General features: G+C 44.0%; 2 protein-coding genes across 3 annotated transcripts in view; both read left to right on the top strand.

Moving 5' to 3' along the window:
* DISP2 (dispatched RND transporter family member 2) overlaps positions 1–9,145 on the top strand; it is a 38,114-nt gene extending 28,969 nt beyond the window's left edge. For both annotated transcript variants that reach the window (XM_073348782.1, XM_073348781.1), the window contains exon 8: positions 3,226–9,145. In XM_073348782.1, the coding sequence (XP_073204883.1) occupies positions 3,226–6,651 (3,426 nt within the window). In that variant the 3' untranslated portion in view covers positions 6,652–9,145. The remainder of the gene's footprint in view (positions 1–3,225) is intronic.
* A 2,094-nt stretch (positions 9,146–11,239) lies between these two features.
* KNSTRN (kinetochore localized astrin (SPAG5) binding protein) lies at positions 11,240–20,104 on the top strand. Its single transcript, XM_073348786.1, is given in 10 exon segments — positions 11,240–11,348; positions 11,784–11,812; positions 11,815–11,917; positions 14,642–14,774; positions 14,963–15,025; positions 15,344–15,443; positions 17,351–17,465; positions 17,863–17,921; positions 18,046–18,117; positions 19,547–20,104. Coding segments are annotated over 10 exon segments (915 nt in total). The 3' UTR covers positions 19,679–20,104.
* Positions 20,105–20,403: the final 299 nt, after the last annotated feature.

Genomic DNA, 20,403 nt, shown 5'->3' with positions numbered 1-20,403 from the left:
TCTCTTGGCTGTAAACTGACAAACCTTTAATTCTGTGGATCGATTAGAAGAGGTGAGAGGCGGTGGGTTGCTCTGTGCCGCTGTCCAAGCTTTCTGGAAGCTTTCATCTGCTTCCTGTTTGGTCTGGAACTGTTCCCTTGATGCTGGAGACATCAGTTCCTCATTGGATTGTGGACCTAGGCCTGGTCCCTCTGGAAGCGATGCAGGTGATGGGGCTGTTTCCGTTGATGGTGAACCACTCTCCGCTGGTGCACTTTGGGGTATTTCAGGCTCTGGCTGAGCCTCTTGTGTAGAGTCATCTGCTGCTGCTGCCAGTGCAGGCTCGGTGGTGCCCTCTGGTGTTGGAGCTGTAGACAGGGTTGCAAGCGCTGGACTCAGTGCTGGCAATGGTTCTGGTGCTGGTTGCTTTGCCAGTTTCGGTTCGGGGACTGGCTTGGGCTGGGTCTGTGGGGCTGGATCCACTACTGCCATTGCAGTTGTTGGCAGGGGATCCAGTTCCACCACCTCCATCTGGGTTTCTGGTAACACAGACAGGGCCCTGGTGGAAGGCTCAGGAACAGGGATAGGTGTGGAAGCTTGCTTAGTCTGGCTGAGGGTGACCATTCCAACCCTCTTGGCCAGCTTTACCTGGTTGGCCAAGTCTTCCTGCAGCAGCATGGGAATGGGGTAATCATCATAGACTGCAAAAGTCCACATTCCTGACCAGCCCTTGTACTGGACAGGTAACTTGGCTGTAGGCAAATCGAAAGAGTTGGACTTGAAGGGTTGAATCGTCACTTGGGCCTTTGGGTTGATTAAGTTGGGGTCCACTAAGGAAGCACAGATAGCCGACACTTGTGCTCCGGTGTCCCTCCACGCGGTGACCTTCTTCCTGCCCACACTCACAGTTTCCCTCGACTCTGAAGGTATCTGGGAGGTATCTGGGCCTGAGGACCTCTGGTGTGATTCTGGTGCAATGAACTGTAATCTGTTGGGGTTCTTGGGGCAGTTGGTCTTTACATGCCCTGGCTCGTTACATTTAAAACATCGTCCAGCTGACAGGTCACTGGGCCGAGGTGGTTGCTGGAGAACAGTGTGGTGGGATGATAAGGTGTCTGGAGTGTTCCTTGGGGTGTAGTTGGGGCCTTGGGCTGCCCCTGGTAGTAGGGTGGGGTCTGAGGTTGTCCCTTCTGGTATCCGCTCCAACTGCGACCAGGGTTGTTTCTCTCCCCATTTTGTTCTGGTTTGCCCCACCTCTCTGGCAGTCTGTGACTGCTTGTATTGATCAGCATAAGAAGCAAGACTTTCTGCTGAGTCCATTTTCTTATCCCATAATCACTGTTTTATATCCTCCTTGGACATATTCAGGAATTGCTCCTGAGTCATCAAATCACACATTCCTACAAAGCTAGTAACACCCCTTCCTTTGACCCATTTATCTAACAGAGCCTTCATCTGGTTTATATAAGCCACATTACTTAGTCCAGGTCCTCTCATAAGGGCTCTAAATTTTACTCTGTAAGTTTCAGGTGTAACTTGAAATTGCTTTAAAACCAAATCCTTGAATTTTTTATAGTTAGAAGCCTCATCAATAGGTATCTTATTGAATATGTCCAGAGCCCTTCCAGTCAATTTTGTGACCAATGGGGTCATCTTGTGAGCTTCAGGAATTTTATGGAGTGTGCACAGTCTCTCAAAGGTGAGAAAATATTCAGCAATATCACTGGATTCATCATATTGTGGACATAGTCGCTCCCATTTGGGGATTGTTGGGTAAGGATTGTTAGGGTTATCCGGTATATTCTCCTGAGCCTTTGCCTTCTCCATCTCCAGGGCATGCTTCCTCTCTCTTTCCTTCTCCTCCAGTTCTTTTTTCCTTGCCTCCATAGCTCTCCTGTGGGCAGCCTCTTTGGCTTTTTCTGCCTCCATAGCTCTCTGGTGGGCAGCCTCTTGGGCTTTTTCTGCCTCTTTCACTGCCTCCAGTCTGGGTAACTCCAGTTTGTGTTGTGCCTTGGTTTCTGTCATCCTAGCCTCTCTGTTTTTAACTAACTTTACACCCGAGAGTTAGAAAGAAAACCACAAAACAAAACCAAAAAATCTGGCTTGTAAAATTTTGCTGTGTGGTAACATGATACCTATGTTCTCTGATAGCTATTCTCAGCCTACAGAAAAATCCTTTAAAAAAAAAACTAACACCTCTGTCTCCATGCAAATAGACAAAAAACCCTCTAGCTGCTCTTAGCTTTAAAAAAAAAAAACCTCTTCTGGTCTGTGAAAAACCAGTTTATATAGTGAAACTTCAGTCTTGCTTAGCTATACCTTAACCAATCATTTTATTAACCTATCCTAACATATTGTAACAAAATTCTCTAACCAATCATATCCCACCACATTAATTAATTTTGCAAGGTGTAAATCAGTTATGTAACAGACAGAAACAATCAAAGAACCAGACAGAGATCATACATACATACAATAGAGAAAGGGGGACCATAAAAACAAAACAATAAAGAAATGGGGATTTCTCAACCACAACTATGGATAAGTGATTTCTTGCCAGACAGAACGCTGTCAAATTAAGTTTTCTTTAACCATCGTAAGATCTGGTTTTTTATCTAGTGATGTTGGGTGCTATTAGGACAGGATCGTCTTCTTAATAGCCTGATATTACTTTGTTTTAATGTAATGTAGATGGAATGTTAGGATGTGATTTCCTGCTTCTTAGCTAATGGCTGCTGCTCTCCTAATACAGCTGCAGACAAAGACTTTAGGCCTTACAATATGGCTGCAGGAAAAGGCCTTATCCTTACAGCACCATGCCTTCTGCTTATGTCCTTCACAGAACGTCACTGCGGTGCAGAAAAAAGAAGCTTAAAAGAAAAAGGATAAAGGCTTAAAAATTCTCATCTTAGTGGTCCTAATCCAGAGAATGAATGTAAAACGAGGAAAGCTGCTGTCACTAATAGTAGGACAATGGATTGAGGAAGGATCCCAATTCCTAAATCAGTGCAAGAAATATATAACAGAGGCTATTAATTTAGTTTTGGAAAAAGTGCTGCCCAAACATCTTGTTTCAATGGCTACAATATATTGTATTTTGTCAACAAAAGGTTGGGGAGCCAGGGTTTATAAACATGAGGAGGACAGGATAATTCTAGTGAGAATTTAAACACTCTGCTGTATAAAGGCAGTAGAGTAAAAAGTGGGAGAGTCTAATCTGATGTTCTCCTATTGGCTGTTTTTCAGATCCGCTCACATGCTCATTTTGGGAATCTCTGTCAACGTACTGAAGGCAATGAATGCTGCCCAAGCTGGTCTCTGGGTAACTATATTGCTGTCCTTCACAACAGATCTTCTTGTTTGGAGATAACTCAAGCAGATGTCTCCCACACCCTGGCACTCCTCCGTTCCTGTGCCCCAGATTACCACAAAGGCATCCTTATTCCTTCTTGCATAGGTCCCAGGACTGGAAGAGAGAAACACTCTCAGTGTGCCAAAGTACCAGAAAAATGTACCCGGTTCAGTGGTATTTACCAGCTTCTTCACTTCTTGGTTGACAGAGACTTTCTCAGTCTTCAGACAATGGAATATCAAGTGCCATCACTGAAATACAGCCTGCTGTTTTTGCCTACAAAGAAAGGAGCATCTATGATGGAAATCTACCTGGACAACCTGGAGTCATGGGACCTGTTTGATAATTACACATCAATCACTGGAATGGACCTGGGTCTTAAAGAGAAACTATTCCAGCACTATCTTCTACTGGATACCATGTATCCAGTCCTGGCAATATTAGCCATTTTTCTAAGTATGACTTTTTATTTACGCTCAATCTTTATTACTTTTATGGTCCTTATGATTGTTGTCAGTTCTTTGATGATCTCCTTCTTCTTGTATAAGGTGGCCTTCAGATTCACCTACTTCCCTTTTGTAAACCTGACAGCAGTTGTCATTCTCAGTAGCATTTGCGCAAATCACACCTTTGTGTTTTTTGATCTCTGGAGCCTCAGCAAGAGCCAGAATCCTTCTGCAGGCCTCCTGCAGTGGATGAGCCAAACCATGCACCACTTTGGGTATCTCATGCTGGCGTCTTCCTTTACAACAGGTGCTGCTTTCTATGCTAGCTATATGAGCAATATAATTGCCATCTGCTGTTTTGCCATCTATATGGGCACCTGTGTGTTGGTGAATTTAGTATTCATGGTAACTTGGCTTCCATCTTCTGTTGTGTTGTATGAACGCTACATAGCAACAAACTGCATTTATAAACCAGAAGACTATTGGAACTATAGTGGGCATAAAAGAGTTATTTTCTCTCTCCATCATATACTCAGGGGTCTCCAGAATACCTTGTGTGAAACCTCCAAGCTGTTATTTGAGAAGATTCTTCCATGTGGTGTTATAAAGTTTCGTTACATTTGGATCTGCTGGTTTACAGCCTTGGCAATAGGGGGTGCCTACATTTCCTGTTTTAATCCTAAACTAAAACTCCCCAGTTTAGAGATGCCATCTGTCCAGATGTTTAGGTTAAGCCATCCCTTTGAGAGATATGATGCAGAATACTGTCACCAGTTCATGTTTGAGAGGCTGGAGCATGGAGAAGGACAACACATGCCCATCACTATAGTCTGGGGCATACTGCCTGTGGACAACGGGGATCATTTCAATCCTAAGAGCAATGGCACGCTGGTGAAAGATACCACATTTACAATCCAAAATCCTGAAGCTCAAAACTGGCTCTTGGAGTTCTGCCAAAAAGTGAAGAATCAAACTTTCTACTATTCTGATCTGGAGCAGAAATCTACAGTTTGTTTCATGGAGGAGTTTCACACGTGGATGGACAGTCGCCAGTGCTCCCAGCAAGATCACAGCTTCAATCTCTGCTGTAACCACTTCCCCTTCCCCTATGGAAGCGAAGTCTTCCTGCACTGCATCAAAATGATGATCATGGAACAAGGCAGAGATGGGGCTGAAACCTATGATTTGGGTCTTAGATTTGATGGAGAGGGAAACCTAATTGCCTTGGTGCTACAGTTTCAAACTATTTATCACTACAGCTTCAACTACAGCAAAGCCAAACAATTCTACAATGAAATTGGCCACTGGATAACAGAGGAAATGAAAACTGCCCCCATGGGGCTTCAGAATGGATGGTACACCAGTAAACTAGAGCTATATAATCTCCAGCACAGTCTTAGCACAGAGACAATGGTGGTCATAGGACTATCCATAACCATCTCTTTTGTGGTGCTGCTGCTCACCACCTGGAATGTTATTCTCAGCATATTCTCTGTTACAGCTATCACAGGCACTGTCCTGGTAACTGTTGGACTTTTGGTGCTGTTGGAATGGCAGCTCAATGCAGTGGAGTCTCTCTTCATTTCAGCAGCAGTAGGCCTCTCCACTGACTTTACAGTGAACTACTGTATTTCCTACCACTTGTGCCCACATTCTGATCGCCTGAGCCGAGTGGCCTTCTCTCTGAAGCAGATGAGCTGTGCCACTGCTATGGTGGCATCTGCTCTGTTTTCTGCAGGTATCATCATGCTGCCTGCCACAGTGCTGGCATACCGGAAGCTCGGGATATTCATAATGATGATCAAGTGTATCAGCTGTGGATTTGCCAGCTTCTTTTTTCAGTCTCTATGCTGCTTCTTTGGCCCAGAGAAGAACTGTGGTCAGATCCTTTGGCCTTGCACCTATGCCTTGAAGGACTATTCTGATGACTCCAGGCCAAATGGAAGCTTTAACTGTGGGGGAGAAGAGAAGCAGAACAGATTACGGAAGGTGCAAGAGTCTAACACTGCAAATGAACAGTATGAGCTCCAGCCCTTGGCCAGAAAACTTAGTGACAGTTTTGACAACAGCACTTCCACAAGCAAACTGTCTAATCGTCCTTCTGTCCTGTCTGAAGACATACAGCTCCAAGACAGCAGGTGTCCCAGAATAGGAATCCATCCTTCTCTTGAAACAGACAGACAGAATCTGCAGGAGACTCTAATGGACCACCGTGTAGATCTTTGTCAGTGCCCTGCCTTGCAAACATCTTCTCCTTACAAACATAGCAGCTCGGGAGCAGAAGCAGAAATTCATGGAGAGAGACTCTGCAGGGATTGTAGATGTCAAAAATATGGTCCAAAAGCCTGGGATGGATACATGCTGGATTATCTTTATTCAGCCAGCATGAAAGATGAAGGACAGTTAAATAAATCTCAGTGTTCTAGAGACACTGCTCAACAACAGTCAGATTATACCTCAGAAAATACTAATATCCCTGAAGCTGAAATTTACAAATTTCACAGAGGCCTTTGTTCTCATAGCAGTTCTTTCAATGTGCTCAACGCCTCAAGTGAGATCTCTCTCAGTGATTTTGAGCAGAGCATAAAACTTGCTGAGTCAGCCAGTTCTTGTCCCAATGTCTTAGATGTGTCTGATTCCTGCTGTGCAGCAGAGAGAGGTCACCTGAATGGGAAGAGAGACACCCTGAGGTTGGACCTGAGAGAGACCGTCTTTGATGTATCTCTACCAGCATCCCAGCAAAACAGCTCTTCTTGGAAAAACCGATTGGGATTAGGGAGTGACGGTCCAGTTGTTTTACCAAACAGCCAACCAGACATGCCTGATGTTTGGATCAAACGATCCAGTGCACAAAATTCTGGTTACAGCAGCTGAAATCTCCAAGAAAGTAAAACTCAATTACAGAAGAAAACAGGAAATAAACCTCCTATTTACACTGTAAATATAAAATCTTTCTTCCCTTCCCTCTTTGAGCTAGGTATTTCAGCTGCAGAGATGCCTACATTTTCACTGAGTCAGCAAATCTGATATTAAAAAAAAATGAGGATTAGAGATGAATTTTAATGCAGTAAAAAAATGTTGACCATCCAGCAGCCCATGCCATATTCACATTTGTACTTTTTGACATTCCCTATAGTGATTAGATTTTGTTTTCCTGCCAAGTACAAGAAAGAAGGGGATAATGATTAGAGAGGTGACTCTCTCTAGATATTTAAAGAAATAAATCCCATGTAGAAAAATATTTATAATTGCTAATCATTGGAATCTGGCTAATGGCTGGAAAGAGAACTGTTTCCTGTTGAAGCAGATCTCTGTTTTTATTAGCAGTCCAGGTTTACAAATTTCCCCAAAGGAATTGTATTCAGATATTTGTTTAAATCTGCCCAGTGAGTGTTTTTCAACTGGTGTGATCTGTTACTCTTCAATGAGAAAACTATATAGTCCAGCCCCAAATATCTTTCTGATCAGGATTTCAGCTGGTTTCACTGGAGGGAACTCCTTCTGACACTGCTTCAGCGTGGGGTTTTCCTAGACAGAAAGCCATCTCCTTGTCCTCTGTGACTTGGGCAGCTTGTGTTTCATGTTCACAGCTAGTTTCTATCCCAGGCAAAAATGTAAAAATATTTTTAAAGTTGGCATATCTGCTGAATCTTGAATTTTAATTTTTTCTTTACCAGAAAAGACAAAAAAGAACCACGTCTTTATTTGTTACAATAAGAAAAAGCTTTCTAAAAGTCAGCATAAAAATAAATATTTATGACAAACTCTCCTGAACACCGTCATACCTTGTGCCTTTGCTATGAATATTGTGATTCATTTTCTTTATGTTGTACATGCCCAATGTGTTTTCCTATGGCATCAGCAAGAGAAAATTTGCACCTCTGAGCTTCCATCCATCAACATGCACACTGTAGCTATCTATTCGTTCATATTAGCTATCTGGAAAACTCACCAAGGTTGGTTGGTGCAGGTTAGCAAGAGCTAAGAAATTCAAAAAAGCAAGAAATTCAAGTAGGAATACTGGACCTTCTGGTTTGTATTTAATATGGTTCAATTTTCCAACTTGATTTTATCTTATGGTTGCCTGGATCCCATACGGATGGCACCTACAACTTGCATTTCAACTCTACAGTAATAAATACAAAGAGTGACTTGAGAATACACGGTGACTTCGTTCTTCTATAAATTGGGACCTCATATTCATTGCAATGATTTGTAGCCCACATCTGAAAATGATGTCAGCAAATATAAGTATTCCAGAAAGTCAATGACGGATTTTATAAATATCTCTTTATTGTGTGTGCCCATATCATTGTGCAAGTGGGATAAGTGTGTGCGGGGGTGGGGGAGGAGGAGAGGGGAGAATCCTCTGATTGAAATATAAAACTAAGGCCTAGTTCTGCAAGCTGATCTAAACTCGAGGAGTTACACCTGCACAGATCAGCTTGCACAATTGGGGTGTAAGGGGAGAGCTGATTATGCAAAAACGTATCCTTTAGCAGTATCTACTAGTGCAAAATTACATAGCAATAAAGTTAATAACTAAATATAATATTTCAAATGACCCAGCAACAGTTCTGTGAGACCTCCCTGTGAGAGATATCTCTTATAATTGTAACAAAAGCCTGATAAAACTAGTAGCAGCAAGACTGGTCTTGGCTCAGTGGTGGAAAAATCAGTATCTCTGTGTTCTATCTCAGGCACGTGTCCTGCAAAGACTTACATACTTGCTTACCTTTAAAAACATAGCTCATTCTAATGGTATGCCAGAGTATGTGATATCCTTGAATAGAAAAGCTTATCTATCAGATTTGGGTAAAAGAAGGAAGACACAAACAAGATAAATATTTAGACATATGGATATGCCTTGTATTATATATTCAGAAAAATAAATAGCAGCAAAACCTAAAACTATCTATCTACCCTTCTTCAAATATTGAGGACAAGCTCTGAGTTCCAAAGGGCTTGTAGCTCTCTTAAAAGGCAAATAAGCTAAAGGATGTTTGGGAAAAAAGATTGGCTTGTTAAAAGAGAGAGAGAGAGAGAAAATATGAAATGTGTCTGAAAAATCTGATCAAGTTCTCATTTTTAAGTAGGGAGTTTTCAAAAATACAGTTATATGTCTGTTCTGTGACCTCTAAGCACACTTTTTTAGGGGCAACCAACAGCCACAATGCAATTTTGTGTGTGTTAAGAGTTTCCATTACAAACCATATAATTTAGGATTTTAGAAGTTTTAGAGTCCATAAAATGTGCTTCAGTCTTAATTGGTCAAATTCATGCCTTTATATTCATACCTATGATTAGTGTACCATTATTGCACAGTATTTGGGGACTCTGTATATCACTGTATCTGTTGAAATAATTTTAAAATAAATAGTTAAAAAACAGATGGCCACTGTTGTCACATATGGTAAACACTTGCGGCACTACTTCCCTTTAAGGGTCTTTCCCCCACATCAGTCCCTGTGACTAAAGCTTATCAGAAAATTTTCATCAGAAGATTTTTGCTGGGAAAAGCTGTTTTTGACAAAGCTTTTTTTTCCCAAAAAATTGTATAATTTTTTATGAAATTTCCCATAAGAAATTTCAGTATGAAAAATTTCATTTTGGAAACATTTCTAAATTTTGTTTCAAATTTTATTTTTTCATTTGTATATTATTTGTATGTTATTTCCTAACATGTCAGCAGTAGTAGTTCACAATGTATTAATGTATATACCATATAGTAGTGCATATACATATTATGCACTACAGCTGACATGGCATAATACATTAATTGAAATATTCTCTTGTGAAATCATTAAGGGCCGCTGTTTAGTACTGATCAAAGTGTTTCCTGCTTGTGTTAGAGTGATAAGACAGGTGAGGTAATATCTTTTATTGCAGGGTTCTCAACCTTTCCAGACTATTGTACCCCTTTCAGGAGTGTGAGTTGTCTTATGTATCCAAAGTTTCACCAAACTTAAAAACTACTTGCTTACAAAATCAGACATAAAAAGACAAAAGTTTCACAGCGCACTATTACTGAAAAATTGCTTATTTTCTCATTTTTATCATATAATTATAAAATAAATCAATTGGAATACAAATATTGTACTTATATTTCAGTGTACATTATAGAGCAGTATAAATAATTGTATGGAATTTTAGTTTGTACGGACTTTGCTAGTGATTTTTATGTAGCCTGTTGTAAAACTAGGCAAAGAGCTAGATGAATTACTGAGTGCCCTGGAAGACCTCTGTGTACCCCCACCAGTACAGCTACCCCGATTGAGAACCAGTTTTATTGGACCAACTTCTGTGGTGAAAAAGTCAAGCTTTTGAGATACACAGAGCTCTTCTTCAGGTCCTGCTAGTGTTGTAAGGAAAGGTTGACATTCAAGTTATGCAGGAGTTACTGTGCACACCTCTTAACACAGAATGAAATAATGTATACATAATGCAAAATAATACACAATTGAAAACATTACAGCTGAAATTCAAAATGTTGTGAAACTAACATTTTCCACAAGGAACGTTTTGAGAATATCCATTGTGAAGGAAACTGCAAAAATAGTAGGTTTTCTTCCTATTTGGAATGAAACCAAATTTCAAAACGCTCATTTTCCTGTGAAATGGAAACCCTAAGTTCGCAGCAGCTCTGCTCCTACCTCCCTGCAGGGACCCTTGAGCTGGTGGTGCACGGATACTAAGCAGGGTTCAGAGGAGCAGCCGGGTTAGTCTGTATCCGCAAAAAGAACAGGAGGACTTGGGGCACCTTAGAGACTGACCAATGTATCTGAGCATGAGCTTTCCTGAGCTACAGCTCGCTTCCTCGGCTGCATCCAGTGGAAATAGTCTCTAAGGTGCCACAAGTCCTCCTTTTCTTTTTGCGATACTAACCAGTGACAGCGCTGCTAGCTCATTGGGAGCCCTACCAGGAATATTTCCGCCCACCCCTACGAGCTACTAACTGCACTTTCCCACAAACCAAACAGGAGGGGACCCTCGCCTTGCTCCGCCTCTGAACAACCAGCTAGTCTGCCTATGCCTAGCTCCACTGCTGGGGCACGACAACCCCCACCCCCGCCCCCCGCAGCACCGGCCACACGAGGGCTGGGGGGCGAGACAGGCTTCCACGCTGCCAGCGCTCACGGGGACGGGAGGTACTGCAAGTCTGGTCGGTCTGCAGCTGGGCGAGAGGCCGGGCAGAGCTGGGGGGGGGGGCACCCCGCTGCGCCCGAGGCTCCCTCGCAGCCGCAGGGCAGCCCAGAGCAGGAAAGCCGCCGCCGCCCCCCCAAGCCATAACGCAGCATCGCGGCGCTCCTGGAGGGTAGGAGGCTCCGCGCCGCCCATCCTCCCCGCCCGAGGGAGGCTCCCCGAGGGGGCACGTGCGCGCGGACGCCTTCCCCGCGCCTCCGCCTTGGCCGCCCCAGCTCAGGGGGTGAATTCGGTGGGGGCTTCACTTTCCCCACTGCGCATGTGCAAACGCCACCCGCCGGCTTTGCGCCTGCGCGGCCTCTTCGCCCCGCCCTTCCGTCGCCGTTCCCACTTTCAAACGGCAGCGGGAACAGCGCCCACCCAGATAAGTGCCTGTCGCCGTCACCTTTCTCTGTCCCGTGAGCCGGCACCCGGTCCGGGGCGCCCCCGGTCCGGCTCTGTGCAGCGCGCGGGACGGGTCCGGCCCGGCCCGGCTGTCGGGCGGGGGTGGGGAGGCGCTTTCCTAGGGTCCGACACGCGCGGGCTGGTGGGCGCGTCCGTGGAACCGGCTTCGGTTCCAAAGCGAAACGGTCGGAGCGGCCGCGCTGTTCCCGCGGGCCTGGCCGAGCCCTGCGCGACCTCCCCTGGGTCTTTCAAACGCCGCTCGCTGGGCCGCTGTGCGAGACTCCCCACCTGCCGGGGCCCTGCTAAGTGTGTGTGTGTGTGTCCGTCCCGCCGGGGACCGGCGCGCGGGGACCCCTGCCCCGTCCTCGCCCCGCTGGAAGAGCCTGCGGGGCGTTGATCGGCGCTTCCTTCCTGTGTAGCCCTTGGCGTCCAGGCTCGCGCGGCTCGCGCGGCTCGCGCGGCGGGGACCGGCAGGCCATGGAGAGCGAACATTCCAGGATCCCGGTCTACAGCTTCCATCCGCCCACAGCCCTCTCCCGCAGCGTCCCCGCAGGTCAGTGACCCTGCGGGCGTGCTGCAGCTTCAGGCTGGTCACAGCACTGCGGCTAATCGTCCTCTCTCTCCCTTCCTTCCTTCCTTCCTTCCTTCCTTCCTTCGAGTAAGGCTGGGAGACCAGCACCTTTTGAGCAGCAGCGAAGTATTATTGCCTACTTCGAAATACATGTGGTCTCTTATATTGTGAAACGTTAATACGTTACACTTTCCACGACTCCTCTTTTTCATTAGCTGAGCACCTGTTTGTGTCTCAAAACCAGTTGAATTTTTGCAAAACAGGGAGAGGGTGTGCTAGAAGAGTCAATTTTTATTTTATTATTATCATTATTATCACTGCAAAGTTGGTTGGTGGGAAAGAACACAACCCCTTGCATTTTTAGGAGTAAAGGAGCCCAGGGATACTTGACTTCTAGAAGGCTGATGAGAGATGGCTTTGAGGAGTTTTTGGATTCAGAAGGTGACCTAGGTCTTAATTTTCTAGAGTATTAACTTTGCCCTCTAAAGAATCCGGGATAAATGCTCATCAATATCTTTTAGTACAAAGGTTCTCAAACTGGTCCGCGAGCTGCAGATAGTTCCCCCTAAGGTGTGTGCCTGGGTGGTCACACACAAGAGAATGAATGGCCACCCACCTAATTAGTGGTTTCAGAGTAGCAGCCGTGTTAGTCTGTATTCGCAAAAAGAAAAGGAGTACTTGTGGCACCTTAGCGACTAACAAATTTATTTGAGCATAAGCTTTCGTGAGCTACAGCTCACTTCATCGATGTAGCTGTAGCTCACAAAAGCTTATGCTCAAATAAATGTGTTAGTCGCTAAGGTGCCACAAGTACTCCTTTTCTTTTTGCCACCTAATTAGTGGAGCTGCTCAGGCGTGGCTCCACTAATTAGGTGCCTGGACCCTGGAGAAGACACATGTAAGGTGAGGTGGTGGCCTTGGGGGGGAATAGGGGATAGGTGGGAGGGGGCAGTGGGGTGAGAAGAGGGGGTAGGGGGAATCGGGGACGTGCAGGGCTGCGGTGGCCAGAGAAAGGCAACTTTCCCCAGCACCAGGGCTGTCAGGGAGAGACTGCCCTCCTTCCCAGCCTCAACTCTGTGGGAGCTGCCTTGGCCAGGGAGAGACACCCCAGGCCCCCCAGCCCTGGCCTGGGGGCTGCCATGGCGGGGGAGAGAGGGCACATCCATCGTATTAGAAAGGTAGGACTATTGATATTAAAATATGAGTTGTGTGCTCTTATTTTTAGAACAAAAATGTTTACTATTAAGGTGTTTCTTTTATTTTTTTATATATATATTTAAAAAAACACTTTTATCCAAAGCGCTTTACAATAGTTAGCTAAAATGGTACAAACAACATTTGGAAAGATCATTAAGTGGTCCACCAAGACCTTCAGCAACTTTCAAGTGGTCTACGGGGGGAAAAAAGTTTGAGAACCACTGTTTTAGTAAAACCATGAGTATCACTGTTTTAATTTGCAGAATGGTTTTAATCTTACTAGTAACTACTATAGTTCATCCAATATTAAACCCTGTAATTATTTTACAACCTTAACTATAACAGTGATAAATAGAAAACTCTTAGCATGCCATCCTCATGTGTTCATAACCTCTTGAAACTTGTATTTTGGGCAGAAACGCTCCATGCTTGGCCTCCTAGGCTTGTCTTCATTCCCTGTGTTTTTAATGTGTTTGTGAGATAACAAATGTGTGTTAACTATCTCTGTAAAAACATAGTGGAGCCAAGACATGATAATTTTGCTACTGGATTAACTAGGTGAGATCAGTCCCAGGAGGGCATATAGTGCTGACCTCACACATCTGCTTTGGATTTTACAGCAAGATAGCTATCGCACATTTGTTATCTCACTGTTCTTTTTTTAAAATCGGTTTGCATCATTGCTGAGCTTTTTCAAAAATTATCCTACTGTTGGTCTAGTAGTGGTGCAACTCCACCAGTGCTAGCAATGCTGGTAGGGTGAGTGTAAGCCAGGTAAAGTCATCTTAACCGCAGTTTTGCCTAACTTTGCTCAGAGGATGTCAAAACAATACGATGGCCAAAACCCATGTGGCTACTCTACACTAATGCTCCTATTGCTAGCCTGTCGCTGAACTTCCAAAACTGCTTGGTGTGAACAAGGCCCTACATAATTAGTGGAAATATCAAATGTTAAAGAGTGGCCAGATCATCATGACATACAGTCAGTCTGTATATTCAGAGAACAAGCTTTCTCATGACTTTGTGTGACTTTCATCTCAATGTTAGAAGTCTGTAGTTGCTTAAGCAATGTCAAATTAAATCTTCTAACCCTAAAATTTTTAAATCGCTCTGTTCATTCAACACTGAACAACTTTGGCTATCAAAGCAGTGTTCATGTATCTGTCTGATGTTGAAATGACTGTCTGTGTCATTAAACCTGGGTGTCAAGCCATCCGATCCACTGCTGGAATGGTAAACCACATTCTAAAACTGCTTACTGTAGCCCATCCAGGGCTTAAGTAACATAAATTTTTTCATTCTGAGCCTGTATTCTGTTCAGGATTTGGAGACTGTAGGGATGGGGTGAGGCGTCCTACTTAGTCATTGTTACTTCACATCTTGTTAGAGTGACATGTTAACATGCAAGTGATTCCTCTGAAGTTCAAGATTTCCTAATGTAAAATTTGGAGGACTTTTTGCTCTTGTTAATTCCTCGCATTGTTCGGTGACACTTGTATCTTGTTGCAGATATACAGACACCATTTCCATCGAAGAAACAGCGTATCAACAAAACAGTTGAGCCAGAATTCAGCAAAGATCCCAATTTCACTTTTAGCTCAAATGTTCCAGAGGATGGTGTCTTCAAAGCCAAAAACCAAGGGTAAATGGAAAGTACATGCACTGACAAACTTCAGGTTTTTAGTAATCTAAAAATTCCAAAAGGTACTCCAGTCAATAGCAAAAAATACGCCTAGAAAATCAGGCTTTTGTTAAAGTGATAGTTGGTTTGGTGGTTTGGCAAAATTACTACACGCTTTGATGATAATAATGATACTTCTACCTTTTTAGTCTCTGTAGGTCTACCAAGAAAGCAGAGCCTCTTTCTAAAAAGACAGCAACAATTGCACGAGGGTAAGTTGGTGCAAAAAAACTTCTCTCAAATAGTACTATTAGCTGCTCTGATGAGGCCCAGTCTTGTATGGCAATGAACAGTATGGTCTAATTCATGTGCTGATGGCCAACCATCAACTCTGGCTACATGGAGCCCAAAACACTCTAGTATTAGTTCAGTGCACACTCCATCTTTCAAGAGAGAAAGCTACACTACTGCAGGTGCACTGAACACTGGCTGACGCTTCCCTGGCTGAAGCATGTCTTAACCATGTTTAGCTGAATACTAACCATAAATTGGCATCTGTTAAATCCTCGGTGATGTGTCACTCTCTACAGACCTCTGAGCCGATACAGATTGGAGACAGAGCTAAAGACGAAGAACCAGTTGTTGGAAATAGCCAAACAACAACTGCACTCAAAGCTGGCAGGAGCACAGGTAAAAAGCGGTGCTTGGCTGATCATCTTGTTAAAAGATTATCTGGTAATACTTTTATGAGCTGTGTGGGGAATAATGCTGTGGCTCATTGAGTCCAAATAAGATCTCTTCTGTTCCCATGTACCACACTCCCAATTTACTTGTTTAAAGTTGTGACTGAAGCCTGCTATTAGGTCTAGTATGTGATACAAGGCAACGAGTTTGTCAAGATTCAGGGCTAGCTGCACCTCTGTCTCCTCTTGATCTTTCTAGCTTTTAGGCCTTGACCTTTCACACCTCAGGCAAAATCATGTGATTCTTCTATTCTTAGACCAGGCCCTATACTACAGTACCAAGTGTGACTGCTCAACAGATCCAACTGGATTTGGGTACCTGCAGTTCTTCCCTTCAGGAGCTGTGACCAGTGGTGAACACAGTGACACAAAACAGCTTTCTTTAAAAGTATTCTTGAATCTGAACAGTGGGAACACAGCATAAGAATACTCCTGGGGGCATTCTGTGCCAAAAAAGTAAAAATTCCACACACGATATTTTAAAATTCTGCAAATTTTATTTGTCAAAATAACACTACCTAATCATGCCAGTTTCAATTATTTTGGTAATTTATTTCAAAATATCTGTCAGCAAGTATGTTTGTAACAATACAACATACATACATACACACAAATTCCCCCAGGAGTAGAATTAAGGAAACCTCTGTGACAACCCAGTGTCCTGTTTCTCTGCCCCCTTCACACCCCAGAGCGCAGCTGGAGGGCCAGACACCCACAACCCCTCCCCTCCCCGAGCCCAGCTGCAGGGCCCCCCCTTGCTAAGATACCCCCCCTTATCTGCCCCTCTCCCCAGACACCTGCCCCTCTCCCCTCCAGAGCCCAGGGATCTAGTGGGAGAAACAGCATGAAACCCTCCAGCAGCACTGCAGCCCATTTTGGGGGGGGGGGGGGGGAGGGCAGAATTCTGTGCACAAAACGTTTCTGTGAAATCCTGCATGACGCAGAATTCCCCCAGGAGTAAAATAACATTTTAATTATTAAATTATTAAAACAAAAGTCTAGCTTTTTATCTAAAAGCTCAAGTAGGCCTATATTACCCTAGACCCCTTCAGGAGCAGTCTGTTGCCTACACTCAATAGTTTCTGCTTCAGTCTCTTCCTCTTACCCCTTAACATTCTGACTTCCTCCACAGCATGGCCAGGTCTACACTTTAAACTCTTGTCAGCAAAGCTATGTCAGAGTTATGAAGAGCTATGCCAGCAACAATCCGTAGTGCAGATGCAGTTGCACCAGCAAAACTGGGCTTTTGCTGGTATAGCTTATTCTCTGTGGGGCAGAGGGCAGTGCTTGAGTAAGCTATACCAGCAAAAGTGTGGTTTACGGGTATAAGCTGTGTCTATACTAGGAATGCTTTGCTAGTAAAATATGCTGGTATAGCTATACTAGCCAAGCGCTCCTACTGTATACCTGGTCTGTGTCTCTAAAGCCTTCTGAGGTTTTGCTCTCTCCTCATTGGACTGAGACATTCCTGGATAAACCTATTTTAGCAAGTCAATAGGGGGTCTAGCCAGCACTCCAGGACAAATAACTCCAGTACTGTCCATCAAGAGGGGCTGTTCAAGATTTACTGTCCCCTCCCTCCTCTTCCCCCCCATTTGGAGTGCATTTCATTAGCAACATTGTTAGGAATTAATACAACATATGCTTACATTAATTGAGTCCAGAGATAGTATTAAATTATTACAGGCAGCTCCAAATCTGTCAGTATTAAAAAGTGGTGAGAACTAAATCAGTGTCCAAGAACTTATCTCCAATACATTGGGAGCAGGTATGGCTGCGAATTAGGAAGAAGTTGGGAGGAAACAGAATCTTTTTAGGGGCTCTATTGACTTCTAACTTGTGTGGTACTGATAGGGCACTATAAAAGACTTGAGAGAAAAGAATGAAGTCCTGGAAGAAGAAGTTCAAAAGCTGAAGAAATTTCAAGAAAACTGCATGGTGATTTTAGAAAGCAGAAATATTGATCCAGGTAAGGACTAACTATTTCAGTTCTAAGCATAAGGTGGGGAGTTAGCCCCCATCTCCTCCCATTATGATAATTGGTACCCTGATTCTTCAGGTGTGACCTTTTTGTTGTAACCAAGGAGCTCATGTGACATTCATGCTTGACTTCAGGTTTTGGCAAACAGCAACAGCACTAATCACTCTGCGCTGAAAGGGAGAAGTTGTTCTATCTGGCTCTCTGCTTACTACAGAAGAACCAGACTCATAACTCCCCAGAATACTTGATTTGCTCTTAATGTAGATTTAGAGGCTGATTCTGCAGTGAAGTGACTCAATACTGTGGGTGAAGGTGAGGTCTAACAGCTAGTGGGGAATCGTTTGGGTAACTACTAAAGAAGCTTATGAAAGTATTTATAAACCAGTTACAGGCAATGAAATCTTGGAGGAAGAAGATACGAAGGAGTGTCAGAAGCAGACAATGGTGAGAACTTTTGAGTGGAATTGGGTTACAGATTTTTGTTTACTAGAAGTTTAAATTGATAATAGAGGCAATTGCTGTGTGGTGCAGAACCTGGATAAACTAAATGCTTTGGGCTTTTCTTCAGTTGCTGACAGAGAAGCTTAAAGAAGAACTGAGACTATTCAGCCAAATGGCTGCAAAACAGGAAGAGCTTCTGGTAAGACAACCTTTTCCTTCAGAAAACCACAGATATTCAGTTGCCTGGTTTGGGATGAAGTTCTGGTTTCCTGGGTTCTCTTCAAGCAGACCAATGTACTGTAGCGGGCTTACTACCTTGCCTCCTGTCTTCTGTTGTAAATATGCATGTAATAAGGACATTCTAGGTGGTATTAAGTTCCCAAAGTAATGGGAAGGGATTACAGCTAAAATCGGTCACGTCACTGAAATTAACAGCCAGCTTAACTTGGAAGATCCAGTATAATCAAAGATAATCAGGATTAAGTATAGTCAGAACTGGAATGAGAGGCCTCCAAAAGAGAATGAAGGGCGCACCAGGAAGCTAGTGATTCTGAAAATAGCAATGAGCCAATGTTGCAGAATTGTTGGAAAGGGTGGCGGCAATGTTCTGGAAGTGCAAATTTACGTATCTACTGAGAAGTTCCTGCTACTTAGGGTCACTAAAGATCTCAAGATCCTATTCACAACAGATGAAGCATTATCCTTCATGGGAGGAAGGATGGTCCAGTAGTTAGGGCACTAGCCTGGAACTCAGACTTAGGTCCAACTCTCTGCTGTGCCACAGATTTCTTATGTGACCTTGGGCATGTCATCTGGTCTTTACCTTACTTTCCAATCTCTACAACAGGGGTGGCCATCCTGCGGCTTCGGAGCCGCATGCAGCTCTTCAGAGGTTAATATGCGGCTCCTTGCATAGGTGCTGACTCCGAGGCTGGAGCTACAGATGCTAACTTTCCAATATAGCTGATTGGCAGGGCTGCCAGTGGGTCGGAGGTGCTGGGAGCTGGAGGGGGTAGCGGATAGGGGGCTGCTGACCTATTACTGTGGCTCTTTGGCAATGTTCATTGGTAAATTCTGGTTCCTTCTCAGGCTCAGGTTGGCCACCCCTGCTCTACAACAAGGAGTACAGTACTTGCCTACCTCATGGAGGTCTTAAAAATAAATTTGGTTGCCAAGTGCTCAAATGCTACAATAATGCCCATATAACTACCACAGGTAGCATCCTAGTCAAATTTCAGCTACCTATGCATTAGTGTTTCAGAAGTGGCTCTTCAGGGTGAGAACTCCTACTATGCCACTAGCATGGTAAATTCAGAATACCCAAGATTCCTTAAACCGTGGTCTTTACTGAATTAACTTTGATTCAGCTGTATGTAGCCAAAAAACAATACTTAATTGTACTCTCACGTGATCAGCAGGAGTTTTGAAGTTACCAAGGGCTGGTCTTGAACAGGATGTCTTAGTAAGAAATTGGTGCTTTGGGGTAAGGGGCTGAAGCAAAGTGGTCTTCCTGGTGTGGCTTGACTTACAAAAAAGCCATGTGCTTTTAGCTCTGCTGCCTCTGTGGAGTCATACATACTGTATTTGTAACAGTCCCTACTGTGCACTAACTTGCTCTTTCCATATAGACAGCAACAGCTATGTGGAAACTGGCAGAGAATGATAGAAACAATTTCCTGGAGAAGCAGCTATCCTTTCAGAAAGAAACAGAAGAGTATGCTGCCACTGTTGATCAGGTGGAGCTCCTCTTGGACACATGAGGAGTAAGGACTAATCCTTGTGTCATGTTTGTGCCCTTATCAGCTTCTCATGACATATGTGGCTCTGATCCAGGAGCATCGTTTACTGTCAACAACAGAATTAAAGGTTACTCATGGGTCACAGAGTACACCAAAGCCCCTTTTTAAGAGGACTGATAAACCTAAGAGAGATGTATTAAAGTCATTCTACCATAAAGGTTCCCCTTCATAACATAAATATATATAACTTTTTTTTTACCTCTTTTGTAATTTTTTTTTACAGACAAACCTTTCCAGCTTTGTGACTTTACCTGTATTGCGTAAATCAATTTTACAGTTTCAAATATGTCTATCTCTATGGGGAAAATAACCCTGTTTTTTAGGCTTGTTTTAATGCCTGCTTCTGTTGTTCAACTGTACTTTCATATTTCTAGTAAATGACTTATTACCTCCAACTCTGGTGGTAGTTTACTCCACTTAATCCATCATCACTTTTCCCAAACTGCTGTTCTTGCTCTTCTAGCTGAGTTCCAGCCCTTCCCCTTCCGCATCCCTGGCTGCACCTGCCAGCAGTAGCTTTCCCCTACGCAGCTGCAGGAAGTGTAAGTTGATGCGGGCGGATGGCTGAAGAGTCCCGTGCGGCTCAGGGTCTGGCTGGGCACTGCCTGCCCTTCTCATCCCAGAGCAAGCCGCGCTTCAATTGCAAGGGGGCGGGGCGTGGGGCGGCGGCGGGGCGGGACACGCCC

Source organism: Lepidochelys kempii, chromosome 6 (genome assembly GCF_965140265.1).
Source record: "Lepidochelys kempii isolate rLepKem1 chromosome 6, rLepKem1.hap2, whole genome shotgun sequence".
Taxonomy (NCBI): Eukaryota; Metazoa; Chordata; order Testudines; family Cheloniidae; genus Lepidochelys; species Lepidochelys kempii.
The sequence above is the reverse complement of the archived record's forward strand: the minus strand, read 5'-3'. Positions and strand labels throughout refer to the sequence as shown.